The sequence below is a fragment of the Hemicordylus capensis genome, chromosome 5 (assembly GCF_027244095.1).
Source record: "Hemicordylus capensis ecotype Gifberg chromosome 5, rHemCap1.1.pri, whole genome shotgun sequence".
NCBI classification, from domain to species: domain Eukaryota; kingdom Metazoa; phylum Chordata; class Lepidosauria; order Squamata; family Cordylidae; genus Hemicordylus; species Hemicordylus capensis.
In genome coordinates, this window is record NC_069661.1 from 28,357,831 (window position 1) to 28,372,658 (window position 14,828).

Sequence of the window (14,828 nt, forward strand, 5' to 3'; positions counted from 1 at the left end):
TCTGCCTTTTTGAGTTAACATTGTGGTTTGGTGTATTATGTGTTTTTTATGCATACTTAAAGCATTGAGAGTCACTTTGGTTTTATAAATAAGGGCAGGGTGCAAATATTATAAAGCAAACAGCATGAGACTTGGGTTGTGGGGTGTTTAGGAAGAACCCAATCTTCAAGTCAGGCTAGTTAAACTCTATGAAACCTACCAATTATATTGTAGATCTCATCTAACAACTTCTTAATGTCATATGAAATCTAAACATCTTGAGAAAATCAAACATGCACACATTTCAAGATATTAAAATAAAAATTAGTAATACAATGGAAAGCTATCATTCTCTTCCTCATTAATTATAAACATAGTTCTTCCTAACTCTTTATCCTGAATGGTTTATTCTTATGCTCAGCAGAACATCTCTCTAGGGACAGGACTAAAAAAAAAAATCCATCAATTACTCAATTAGTGCATTTATTTTCCAAGAGGTGGTAGAAAGAGAAGGAGAAAGGATTCCAGAAATGCCCAAGGCATCTATGCCTACTTCAAAAGATCAAGAAATGAAACAGGGCAAAATGCTTGATAATTATGAAAACATGTTATTAGAGGCAAATAAAATTAAAACCATTCCAGAGTGTGTGTGTTTTCTTACAGCAAACAAAAGACTTACTAACTAGAAGTGGAGCAGCTGGGGGAAGTTTTCATTTAGAACAGTTTTTTTTATTGGGTATGGATTCTGCCAAAGCAAAACCTGGTTTGAAAACTGATCCCCTCAAGAGACTCAATGAGGTCATTCACACAGTCAAAAACTGTGTTCTACACAGGTTTGGGAGCTGTGTGTGCTCCCCAATTTTCATTTGTGGAAGCAAGCAAAGAGCTCTAGGTTTTCCTCCTACCTTGCTTCCACACAACTGAAGACTGGGGAGCACACACAGCGACCAAACCCAGGTAGAACACAGTTTTGATTGTGTGAATGATCTCACTGTCTAGTTATCAAAAAGGGCTTTCTGTTTACATGAATGCCTAGTATTTAGGTTGCAATCACTGTACCATGCTGAACAGAACACCATGGAGTCAAACGTGTCAGCCATGAGCTTGAGGATGATGTAACACAAAGAAGTCCAGTGCAGATATTCAATAAAAGCATGAGGTGTGGAACTGTAATCATAGCACTAGGCCTCACCCCCATACATACAACATCCATGCATTGACCATAACACCTGTACACACAGGGGTCTATGCACATAAGGTCCAAATCATACATTGCCCCTATATCATACAAGGCATACAGAGAAGATAGGAACTACCACCGCAGTCACAATCCCACCCCTCCACGCATTCACTAAATGCATGAACAGGGCAACAGCTATTAGATTAGTTGGCTGAGGGCAGGAAAAAAAAAGCCTAAGACTGACAAAAGGAAAGCTAAGCTGAGAAATGTATAGTGCAGCTTCTTCATCACCACTCCAGTAAGAGTTCAAATGGCTGTTGTCTCTCTTTTTCTGGCATGGTGTTTGTACTATATATTTATTAATGAGCCTATTTTCAAGGCATGTTATAGTTCCTCCAGGTGTGATTATTTTACTTGTACAAAGTAAGTTAATATCAGGATGCCAGTATGTGGTTCATAATCTTTGTATTATTATGATGAGCAAACAGAGAAAGTAGCAAGCATAATACAGTAAGGGAGTAATGTGTAAAAAGTTAACACCGGCCTCACACTGCACAGGTGTTTTCTCCACTGGAAGAGAAAAGAAGCTCTTCACTATCCCAAACAACCAAACTGCTGCCACCACCTCTTTTAACAGAAGCTTTCCTGTCCTTTTACTGGATTCCATTCCAGATGATCCTGTGCCAATTCTAACTGTAGCCATCTCCACTAAATGTGAAAATCCCCGTTATTGAAGTGTGCATAGAGCAACATTAATATCATCAACACATCATAAGCCAGATGTGAATCGCTAACACAATTAGAGAACACAAGATTTATTATTATTTATGACAATCCTACCAAGAGCCAGCCTTACTATGAAAAAAAAATGCAGGAGTTTCTCAAATGTTTTGAACATTGAGCCACAAACCCACTCACTGGTAGCCATCACCCAGTATCTTTGCACAGAATCTTTCCACTTAGCTACAACTTGCTGCATGTAAGCAAGGATTCTCAATGTTGGGTCCCCAGATGTTATTGGACTTCAGCTCCCATAATCCCTAGCCCCAGTGACCTTTGGTTGGGGATTATTGGAGCTGAAGTCCAATAACATCTGGGGATCCAACACTGAGAATCCCTGGACTAGAGGATGAGCCCAACACTGGCATTAGAAGAGAATCAAAATGGTGCACTTCAGACTTCCTCCTAAAACAAGGCAACCATGGAAGAAGGCATGGCTATGAACAGATGTCCCCATGGTTCTATGGCTGTGCAGTTTCCTTTGTTATCATAGCAGATTTGATGGCTACAATACCAAACCTCTACTGTTATGAGCTAAGTAACTCTGCCTTTGTCTACTGCAGGTTCTTCTCCCTGAGGTCTTATCTCCCAGGGGCCACCCCACAATATGGATACCAAAATACTGTGAAGCAGTTGCACCAGACAGTAGATTCCAGAGAGGATACTCTCTTGCTGCCTCTAGTTTCTCTACTGTTAGATAAAGAACTCCAGTCCAGAGCTGAGTCAGATAATTTTGATTCTTTGCTTCAGATTCAAAAATAAAAGGCCAGCACAGAGTTCTAGCCTTAATCACATAGCCAGCATATTAGCTAAGTCGGAATCAGAGCGAAGAAGAAGAGTTTTGTACAGGAAGGAACATGAAATGATCTCATAGACCTAGATGACAAAGACTGACATCATCATTCATCCAGCTGACATCTTCATCCATCCCCATCCAGGTAGCCCTTCAGACCTCTGCTAATCAACAAGTCCTCCAAGAATTCTTTGGAATCCATAAAAGTGTTGGTACTGTACTTCTTTATAATAAAATACAAATGTGACAATCTCAGCCATTGTCTTCCATTAAGATAATGTTGAAACAACTATAATTCCTGAGTGTGCCATACACACACACACACACACACACACACACACACACACACACACTGTTTGCCCTAGTTCTGGATCCAGAACTAGGGCAGAAGCCCTTAGTGTCCTCATCCAAACCTGAAAGAGAAAGGGTGTACAAACCAAGAAGTCTTTCATAGTGCCTCTGACTTCTTGTGTGGTTTATGCAAACTGCGAATGGCAGTCTATTGAGCAGTGGGCCCTTGGCTGCTCTTGGGATCCTGAACAATGTCCAGCCTTACCAACCTCTACTACTGACACTGATTTCCTCCCCAGACACATACATGGTTTCTTAGCTGTGACTGAAGTAAGTATGAATTTCTAGGTGCCCTCCCCACTCTCTTTTTTCCCCATGGTAACAATGAAAATAGATTTCTCTCTGCTGGTTTAATAAGAGTACTCATCTTTACTACATAGATCAACAAAATAGTGGGACTTCTTTCGGCTTATTCTTGGGGCCAGCTGGGTGTGTGACAAGGAAGGCAAGCACAAACAGTGTCTTTCAAAAGAAATACCTTTCAATCCAGTAGCCAAGACTGTACAAGCAGAGGTGGAATAAGGTAGCAAAACATTCACCAATGAGCATAGAGACGTGGGCAGACATAAAGGTAATTTTGAGGAGAGTATTTTACAGTTATCTTCAGGCTATGTAAAAGCATGGTTGAAGATTTATTCTCAAGTTAAAAATGGAGCTAGTAATTACATATAGAATTATAAGGAACTGCATTACTCTGTATATAAAAGACACATTCTTTTAGGCAGATTATGTTTTAGTAGGCAAGGGAAGAGGGGGAAACACAGCTCAGGAAAGCCCTGTTCCAGCTGAGTAAAGCAAAGAAGAAAGAAGGATCAACTCCCAGGCATCTCATCCTGTCAGAGATGGCTAATATACAAAGGAGCACCAGCAATCCAACTAATTGTCCCATTCATGGTGTCCTGCCCACTCTCCCCACCTTTCCAGGATTAATCAGATTATCTCCCCATTTGACTGTCTTTATTGAGCCTGCTTTGTTCCCTGATTAACCCCTTTATTTATTTATTTTTTGATGTTAGGAGATAAAGCGGGGGGGGGGAGCCCACCAGATCACTTTCAGCATGAGGCCTTATCAACTTCCTTCATTAATTCATTCATTCAGCACAGCTTCAAGGCTGCGGCGGGTGGGGGGGGGGGAAGAATCTTCTCAAGTCAGCCAGATGGCTGCAAACCAGCAACTGTATTTTTGTTTTAAAGTTAAACCTAAACAGCCACCCTCCTGCTGGTGCCTGGTGGTATTAATCTTTCACACTGACACAGGCTCTCCCCCACAAGCTCCAGCAGAAGTTTTATGTCTGTCTCTCCTCCTGGTTTTAAGTGCTATGGTCAAAAGGAACTAAACAACTGATACAATGGATCAGCTTAGATGTTTGCCTTGAGTTTATATACTTTGCAAAAGGCCATAGGGTATAGGGTCTCTGGCTTCATAGAATGTTAGTTGGAGGGGGTACTGGAGGTCTTCTAGATCAACTCTCTTGCTCAGCGCAGGAAACTGCTACAGCATACCAGATGGTGCCCAGCCTCTGTTGGAAGACCTCCAGAGAAGGAGAGCTGACCACTGCTCTCACAAGACAAACTGTTCCACTGTAGCTTCCTAATGTCTAGTCTTAATCAGCTTCCTTGCCATTTCAACCCATGGGTCCTGGTCCTGCTTCAAAGATCCACAAAAACACTTAAAGTCAGTTTGGCCCCAAGGACTTTGGTGATACTTAAAATTAATGAAGTGCAAACACGCCAGCTCAAGTGTTTTGAAGCCAGCACTGTCCACAAACACTTCAGGAGATACAACGTGCTGGAAGCAGGGGCTCTGTTTCATAGGGTCACTTGCTCCAGGGCACCCCTCAAGACATGTTAGTGCGCGGCACGAAAAACCCAACTGGCAACAGGAGCTACAATCCACAGGAAGTTCTACTGCACAAGCCCCACTAAAGTCAACATGACCAGATCCACCCCTCCCTATTTTCTTCAATATCTCCCTCACTCTTAGGGGCTGCCAGGGAGAGGGGTCAACACAGGCCCCCCTCTCCCCTAGCTAACCCCTGAACACGATCTGTGTGCCACTGTGTTCTTGTCCAGCCCGTATTCATATCAATGTGGCTTCTACCATCTCCACAATGGACTGTGGCCCATAGGTGAAATCTGTCTTGCTCTACCACCCTTAATGGTGGCCAACATCTGCCACCTAAAGCAGCTGCCCCACTTTGTCTCCTGTTTAGACTGACCACTTATCTGCAGACTCAATGTCTTTGAAGTCATCTTTACCGAAAGCCACATTCCAGAGCCCTGTTATTCTTCTGTTACAGGAAAGATGCCCATGCACACACCCACAAGAAGTGAGGCACCTTAAAAGCATATGTCATGAATAAATCTGTAGTTTGTAAGGTGTTAGCAAGACCTGTTTCGGGAGAAGATCTGGACTTCATTGGAAGGATGCCAGCTATATAGGAGGGCAAGAAATTCGAATTTCGGAGTCAGGAAAAATAAGACTTTTTTTTTTAAATGAGTGTTTAGTAAATGGTACTGGTGGTGTCATCTCATCGCTTAAGCTACACGCTAGATACAAACAGCTGCATCATAGCAACACGCGCGCGCATATATAAGCGCCTTCGGCTGAGACATAGAGCTGCGAAGCTCCCGCCGGCGAGCCGGAGATCATGCCGGGTCCTTTCCCCTCTGCTTCAGGCATCTGCCGAAGCGGGACGAGGGGCATTTCCCGCGTCACAGCTGGACCCTCCCAGTATCCTAAACATCCGATCCCAGCTGCCTAGTGCAAGTCGGATCCCCTTTGCCACCCACAGCTCCCTTTCCCCGAAAGCGTTTCGCTCCGGGAGGCACGCGCAGCCACTAAAACGTCGGAGCGGCTCCTTTTTTTCCACGGCTCAGCAGCCCTGGAAGGCTGCGATCGGGCTTGCCACACACACCCAGCTCAGGCTAGCAAGCACCCCACGAGCAGGAGCAGCCAGAGGAAGACAGGGATCACCTCCCAGTTCTTGAATACAGTAAGGAGGAGGTGTGTGCGTGTCCAGGTGTGTGTGTGTGTGTGTGGCGGGGGGAGTCCCTCCCTCCCTCCCCTTTCCTGGAGGAGCCGGGGACAGCCCTTGTTTCTTAAGTTTCTCCGCGTGGATAGAGGAGGTCGGTGACACACGCACACCCTCTCATGCACCCACATCATTTTGGTCCAGCGAGGGCAAGCGGGGGGAGCCCCCCCCCCCCGAAGAGTGGCTTGCTCCCGTTTAGGTTTCTGACATTCAACATAAGGCTCAGCCACCCATACATGCCCTTTGCCCCCTCCCCCCATTTTTTCTGGTGCCGTCACTGAGGTCCGGGGACCGCCGTCTACACACGCAAGCACACGACGCCTCCAAGGTTGCAGTCCTGGGCGCCCTCCCAGGGAGGTGAGCCCCAGCGAACTCGGTGGGACTGCCTTTGGAGTGAGCACGCCGAGGCGCCTGCTGCACAGAGGGCAAGAAGCTGGAAGTGCCCCCGCGCGTCAAAGCAATCACATCCTCCTTCCTGCCCTAGAGGAGGTCCCCCCGCCCCACACACCCACCACACGCCTTCTCCTCCTCTGTTATTTCAGTGAACCGGTGGACCTGTGGAGACCGCCAGGAGGCTGCTCCCTTTCGCCGGTCTTTGCACGGCTGTAGGGCAGACGGAGAGAGAGCTAGATAAGAGGCAGGCAGCGAGCCCTCTTTGGCTCCGGCGGCCAGGGAAGGAGTTTCAGGTGCAGGAGGAGCTCTTCCTTGGGAAGGAGAGCTGAGCGAGTGAGACGCCGCCTGCCGAGGCAAGCCAGCCTTACCTTGCGCAGCGGAGCCGGGGCTGCTGGCGCCCAGGATGGCCAGAGCGGGCAGCACGACCATTTGCAGCAAGTATCCCAGTCCCAGTCCGTAGCGGGCAGCGGCGGCTTCTAGCCCTTTCCCCATGGCTGCGTTGGAAGCGAGAGCTCAGGAGTCGCCGTAGGACGGAGAGAAAGAAAGCGGGCACGCAGGCACACACCTCGGCAGCCGGAGTCCAGCTCGCTCGCCCCCCTCCCGCCCCCACCTCCCCTCCCTCCTCTCTCTGCTGCAAGGGCTGCCTGGAAGCAGCAGCAGCAGCAGCAGCGACGTCCCGCGCGCGCCCCTCCTGCCCTCCTCCTGGGCTCCCTCTCGACTTTTCTGGAGGCGCAGCGAGGGAAAGCGAGCAGTTGGGGAAGTCGCCCAAGAGAGGCGCGCAGGCTGGCGCGTCCGCCTCAGGAGTGGAAGAGGCGGCCGCCGGCTCCCGCTTCAGGCAGCAGTTGGGCGCACTTGGCGACGCCGGGTTGTGGAGGAAGCCTGTCCGAAGCTGCCTGCCAGGGCGTCCCCCGCCGACTCTCCTTCAGCCCCGCCGCTGCTGACTTGGCCGACGGACCCAGCTGGGGTTCCTTCTCAGGCAGGACGGGCGCCCCTTCTCTCAGAGGCCAAGCTGCGCGCGGCAGGAGGAGCGAGAGGGAAGGCGCCCAGGCGGCGGCGGCGGCGGCTGCTGCTGCGAGGTGAACAGGAATGGTCATCTCATAGTCTGGCCAAGAAATCTGAGCGAGCTGGAGATTGCAGGGGCGGAGGAGGGAGCGGAAGCAGCAGCAGCCTCAGCAGCATCCTAACTCCGGCTGGGGGGACTCAAGACTGAAGGCAAGGCAGCAGCCCTGCAGAGGCACACGCCCCTCAGCGCGGTGCCTGCGTGAAGGCGAAGCGAAGGCAGCCAGCCAGCCAGCGCGCTTGAGCCCCTCTGCCGCTTCCCCACCAGAATGTTGTACACGAGCTGCGGAGTGAAGCCCTGGCTAAGGCACATTGCTCCAGCCAATGGAGCTCTGCTTTCTCAGGGGCACCTGCAAAACCGGAGCCGGAATCCCGGACTGGACTTGCTCCTCCCCGTAATGCTACACCGGCTTGCGCACCTCTCCAGCTCTGGAGTAGGGAGAACGTGGGGAAGACAGGCAGACTCTTGGGGATTGTGCAGACAGACTGCAGTCCTGAACAAAACTGTTGGGGAGGGAAGGGATCGTACTGAGACCAATGGCACTTATCTCCCATCTCTGGGTATGCCAGGTCGCTTTCTCCGCGACATCGGTATGGCTTAGTGACTCCTAAATGCCGTTAATCCCCCTCCCCGTATTATTCGGGGAAAGAGTGGTCACCGGAATAAATCCCTCCACCGTCGCCACACGCAACGATTTCTCGATCGTTTATAAGTAAAGACGGCTATATCTGCATGATAGTGACCGTCAGTACAAAATCAAGAATTCATTAGATGAGGAACACCTGGGTGTGGTCTTGTGAATGTAGTGTCAGTAGACTAAAGCTGTGAAACAGGTGACACACACAAACATATCCCTACCCAAAGTTCAGTTTTTCATACCACCTAGTGTGAGGTCTATACGGTGAAGTACAAAGTCTAGACTGTGCAACAAATTGCCAAAGAAGCATGTGCCTTCGGAAATGGCTTCTTGCTGTTGGAGATGCAGCTCCTGATGGCATTGACTCTTAGCACCAGCAGCAACCCTATTGGCCACTAGGGGTAAAGATAGTGAGCAAGGGAATCCCCTCTCTGACTATAGGGTCTCGACTCTACTTCCCTTTTGTGAGACTGATAGTCTCCAGTTTCATTCTGTCACCTGAAAAGAGAGACTTCCTCCTTCTCCCTTCCTCTCTTTTTGTATGTAGCTAGCAGCAAGGTGTAGGCTTTATCTATCTCCCTGATTTCCTAAATAAACTACTTCATTTAGAACTTTAACTTCATGTCTCCAGACAATCTTAATTAGCAGTGCTATCTGTACCTGTGCACATCTGCTGCTGCTGGAGTAGATAAAGCAATCTTCCCTCCAAGCTCTGTTCACACCTGCAGCTAAGGCAGGACATCTTCATGACCTCCCTAAGACTGTCCTCCTGACCGTTCTCAAAGGGCATTTGAGAGCTTTGCTGCACAACCAATTCAAAGAGTTTGAATTGTGGCACTGCCTTTCCTATGGAGAGAAGTGGTTACTCAGAGAGGAACTAACACCTTCCTGTTGGCTCCTTCCCCTCCCCACATTATGTAGATTTACCCTGCATTTCAGTTTTACAATAAAATTTACGAGGGTATTTTTCACACAGAGCTTTTAGCTCACATCTCCTCTGGAACAAAGGGTGTGAGTTCACAGATTTACTCCAAAGTCCCTGTGAGCTATCGGGGAGTGGTTCACGCACGATTCAGGTTTTTCACTGCACGTTGGAGTGTAGCCCGATTTATATCCGGAGTTTTAAAAAACACCACTTCTTGCAATTTTGGGGGGTGGGGGGCAACTTCAAACTCATGGTAAAGTCCTGCTGTGTGAAAAAGACCCAGGTGATGTTGGTGTTTAGGTCAGAAGGCAGATTATGAATTTGCTCTTTTTCTCCATCTATCCCCATCCCAGCCACAGAAACAGGGACTGCTGTGCTGTGGTGCTGCTAGAAAAGAGTGGAACACTTCCATTCATAAATACATAAATAAGATGGCTCCCTGTCCCCAAAGGGCCCACAATCTAAAAAGAAACATACAGATATGACAAATATTTATATACTGCTTTTCAACAAAAGTTCTCAAAGTGGGAAAGAAAGAAAGAAAGAAAGAAAGAAAGAAAGAAAGAAAGAAAGAAAGAAAGAAAGAAAGAAGGCTGATACCAGCAGCAACTACTGGAGGGATGCTGTGTTGGGGTTGGATAGGGCCAGTTGCTCTCCCCCACTAAATGTTTTATTTATTTACTTATTTATTTATTCATCAAATTTGTTCACCACCCTAAACTCAATAACGAGAATCACCACTTTTAAATAACCACTTGTTTCTTGACTTGCTCTTTATTTGACCAAAATAAAGTCCTTGAAGTCTGTAGTCCTTAACAGAGTTGCTTTCCAGCCATTTATATAAGAAGAGATTTATGGTCAACATTTGTCAGTTATGTTTAGTGTGTCTTGTTTTGTCTATTGAGCAGACAGGGCAAGAGAGGTTAAGATACATGATGTGACCAATTGTCAAAAGTATGTTACATGGATTGCTTTTCGTTGTGCTGCAGCTGGGTTGTTTTTTATTCTGTTCTTTGTGGAGGTTATTATGGCTTTAACCAATAAAAGCAAAATAAACTTGGCTTGACATGATTTAGGGAGACTATTGTGACAACCTTTGGGACACCTGTTGTATCTGAACTGTAGAACATAAGAACATGGGAAACTGCCTTATACCAAGTTAGACCTTTGGTCCATCTAGCTCAGTACTGTGGTTTCTCCAAGGTTGCAGGCAGAAGTCTCAGCCGTACCTTGGAGATGCTAGGGAGGGAACTTGGACCTTATAGAAGCTGCCTTATACCAAGTCAGACTATACCCTATTTGAGATGCCACACCTCTTATTCCTCGGTCCACTTTCTTGCTGTTCCTCTGTTCACTCCCGCCCCCACTCTGGCAAAGGACTTGTAGAGTTCTCAGTCTCCAGTTCAATGGTCTAGGAACAGGCAGTTGGCAGTATTTCTAGGTCTAAGGCAGGGATAGGCAATCTTGACACCCCAAATGTTGTTGTACTACAACTCCCATCATTCCTAGTCAAAATAAAATATGGCTGGAAATGATGGGAGTTGAAATTCAACAGCTGCAGTGCCAAGATTGCCTACCCCAGGTCTGGGGGTGTGTGTGTTTCAAGATCTTGCTCCCAACTTAGGTATGAGAAGATTAGTAACTTTGATTCCTCCCCAAATTGCAGTAAACTAGTCAAATACCACCCTCCCCCATAAATGTCAGGGTCTGCCTATGCCATGAAAATATCCTAGAGCTACAATTAACATATTGTTCTTAGAAGTAACATCTGGGGAAAGCTCTATGTGATTCTAACTGCCCTGTAATAATAGCTGACATGAAGGGAAACCAACAAAGAATATATTATCTTTATCACAAAGCTAACATTTGAATAAGTTCCAGGGTAAGAAATGAGTGCAGAATGGGTGGGCAATTTTTTAACCTACTTTCCAGTAGGCTTATGAGATCACTCAGCTGTGTCTGTGTCTGTGTGTGTGTGCACCATATTAACTTCAGAATGCCTGGACCAATATGAACCAAATAGGGTACAGTTGTAGGGACACATAAGAACACCTCAATGGCATAGTTTGAGGTGTTCATCCACCCGATCCAAGATGGTGGACACGTAAACTTTTGAGGCACAAGTGGGCTAACTTGTGAACCGCCTAACTTGTGAACCACCTAACTGATTTAAACCAAATTTGCTACAGCTGTGGGGACACACGGGGTGCCCTACTGGTGTGGTGTGTGATGATGTCAACCACTCCAATTCAAGATGGTGGCTGCATAAACATCTGAGGTGCAAGCAGGATAATTTGTGGACTGCCTAACCCATTTGAACCAAATTAGGTACAGTTGTAGTGAGTGACACACAGGGACACCTCAATGGCATAGTTTGTGATGATGTCTCCACACCGATTCAAGATGGTGGACGTGTAAACTTTTGAGGCACAAGTAGGCTAACTTGTGAACCACTTGACTGATTTGAACCAAATTTGCTACAGCTGTAGGGACACATAGGGATGCCCCAATGTTGTAGTTTGTGATGATGTCACCCACCCCAATCCAAGATGGTTGGTGCATAAATGTTTGAGGTGCAAGTGCACTAACTTGAGGATTGTCTAACCAATCTGAACCAAATTTGGAACAGCTGTAGTGAGTGACACACAGGGACACCTCAATGGTGCAGTTTGTAATTATGACATCCACCCCTATCCAAGATGACTGACACATGAACATTTGAGGTACAAGAGATCTAACTTGTGGACCTTGATTTGCATCAAATCTAGTCCAGATGTAGAGACAGTTAAAGGAAAGTAGGCTGATTAATTCTTACTAGAACAACTTGTTCTTTAGTAGGAAGGACAAAGTATTCCAAAGGAGTTTGATCCATCAAACAAGCTGAGATGAACTCTCACAGCCAAAAGGAGTACAAATTTATATTTGTTTTGTTTTGTTTTTCAAATTTGTAGACCACCCCATACTTTTGTCTCTGGGTGGATATGAAGGAAAATACTTGAAGGACTGGCATTTTCCAGCCATTAGGGACTTTCTTTCCTGCATTCACTGAGCACATGCCTCTAAGACATCCATCTCCCCTTTTCCTTATTTGTCACAGAATATACTGTTCCGTGTATTTCTTTCCCACACCATGAAAGGTTAGTAGACATTAAAAAGTTGGCTTTTGTTACAAATAGTCCCCCCGCCCCCAATACAGTGAGAAATGAACCTTTTCTCTCTCCCCACCACACCACCTAAGGACAGGCAAATAACAGCCTACTAAGGATGGAGAGGTTAGCATCATCCAGAGGATACATTGGTGCAGTGTGTTTGTCTCTCACTTAGAACAGGGGCAGTCATTCCCATGCACATGTACTTGAAATACTCTCCTTAGGCTTAACAGGGCTTACTTCCAAGAAAGTGTGTGTAAAACCTGCAGCACTAAAGATGCCTACTTACTGAGTTCATAGCCAGGAAGCAGTTAACAGTAATAAAAGGGCATGTTTTTCTCAAGCCTTCAACACTAGTTTATGAGTGGATGTTTGGATTTCTGGGAGTAATTATGAATACAGAACCAGGAAGGCCAACGTTTCTGACCCATGGAAGTGGCAGCCAATAAGTGGGAATGGGTGTGAGGAAAGTATAATGCTGAATGCAATGACAAAGATTTACTTACTTATTTATATTTATTTATAGTTTATTTCATTTATCTGCTACCCAATCTGAATAGCTCAAGTCAAAGAAACATGCTGTGTTTCTTTCACTGGATATTACTAGAGAGACATACAAGGAGGGTGATATGGGTTTATAGCTGTCGAGCATTCCCCATGATGTCTAATTAGGCCCTTAGGCTGGCTGGCTCTTCAAGCACATACTAGGGATGTGCAAGCCAGCCAGTTTGACTTTGGGTTCAGCAGAGCTGATCCGAGTCCACTCTGATTCAGCCACCGAACCAGGCCGAACCAGTTTATGGGCCAGTTCGGGGATACTTGTAAAGGGGAATCCTTGAGGATTCCCCTTTACAAGTAAAGGAGGCATCCTTAATCCTTATTCTAAAGGTGCTGAGGTCGTGGTGAGAGAAAGGCTCCGTACCTTTATTGGAGGTGGCAAGAAGACAGCAGAGATGGCGGAGGCAGTGGCGGGGGGTTGTGGGGACTTCTCCAAGCCCCCACTGACCTCCTGAATGATAGCCCGGGCTGGCTGTGGCCTGGTTCGGACCTCCGCCGGCACACAGAGGCCATTTGCATCATCACACAGATACCTTTTACAAGTATCCCTGAACCAGCCCGCAAACCGGTTCTTAGAACCAGGGCCCATCCAGATTGAACTTGGACCAGCCAAACTGGTCTGGCTCAATTTGAACCATTGTTTGAATTGAGCTGGCTCACACATCCGTAGCACATACATTTCAGCTTGAGTTACATAAGAACAGTCCTGCTGGATAAGAACAGTCCTGCCCAAGGCCCATCTAGTCCAGCATCCTGTTTCACACAGAGGCCCACCAGATGCTGCTGGAAGCCACAGGCAGGAGTTGAGGGCATGCCCTCTCTCCTGCGGTTACTCCCCTGCAACTGGTACTCAGAGGCATCCTGCCTTTGAGGCTGGAAGTAGCCTACAGTCCTCCGACTAGTAGCCGATGATAGACCTCTCCTCCATGAAGCTATTCAAACCCCTCTTAAAGCCTTCCAGGTTGTTGGCTGTTCTGGGGTCTGGAATGGAGGCAGAGAGCTGAAGTACCTTGGGGTGCAAAGGCTGCTCCCTGGGAATTGCTGTAACTTGCAGCTGACTCGTAGGAGTGCTGCTCTGCTATTTCAACTAATGCTCAACGTGTATATTTGTAAATCAACCATATATTACTTCAAGCCTCTAGCGATTGCTCCTCCCAAAGAAGCCGGAATCCAAGTAGCACTGCATCCCCGGAACCTATCCCTCTGAGGAATGGAGAGGAGCCAGGCATCTAACTTCTCCAAGCCCCCCACTGGCCTCCTGAATGATAGCCTGGGCTGGGTGCAGGATACTGCAGGGTTTCCGTTTGCTCATTGTCAGTGGCTTCTCACTGTGGAGGTTGCCCTAGGCAAGCCTGGTCAGTGTGACTGGATCTGACCAAGGGATGCTGATATTCTTTAATGGTTGAGGAAGATATGTTCCTGTCTCCGAAATGTGGGGTGAATGGCTCTGACTCTATTCTGGATGGAGGAGGCCTTGAAGAGACAGGCAGAATCAGCCTGATGGGAGGGGCTAATGAGGTATAAGGTAACCCCTTTCCCTCTGTGAGGAGTCTGCATTTAATCAGAAAAGAGATAGCAAACAGCCTAGCTAGGGCACAAAGAGAGAAACAGGACAGAAAGCATTTTTGGAGGGCCGGGAATGAAGCAGCCAGGCAGAAACCTGCAGCACCTCAGGGTATATGGTCTGTTCACTGGGAACTGATGTAACCTGTTGCTGATTTATAGGAGGGCTCTCTCTGCCATCTTCCAACTCTGTCTAATGCAGAGCCTGTATATTGCAAATAAGCCCAATATTACAAAGACATCATAAGTCTCCAGTGATCTCTTCTCTAAAGGAAACCAGGATCTGAAGTGCTGTACCTCTGGAATTTCTCACAGCTCAGAGAAGTGGTGTTTGGAGAGAATAGAAATGTATATCACTCTCTACTTTGTGCTGTTTCTTTCCTTTGGGTAAAGGTAAAGTTGTGCCGTCAAGTCAGCGTCGACTC

At 46.9% G+C, this 14,828-nt stretch overlaps 1 protein-coding gene across 2 annotated transcripts in view; it reads right to left on the reverse strand.

Moving 5' to 3' along the window:
- UNC5C (unc-5 netrin receptor C) overlaps nucleotides 1-7,091 on the reverse strand; it is a 504,518-nt gene extending 497,427 nt beyond the window's left edge. For both annotated transcript variants that reach the window (XM_053255347.1, XM_053255346.1), the window contains exon 1: nucleotides 6,880-7,091. In XM_053255347.1, coding sequence (XP_053111322.1) covers nucleotides 6,880-7,003 — 124 coding nt within the window. In that variant the 5' untranslated portion in view covers nucleotides 7,004-7,091. The remainder of the gene's footprint in view (nucleotides 1-6,879) is intronic.
- Nucleotides 7,092-14,828: the final 7,737 nt, after the last annotated feature.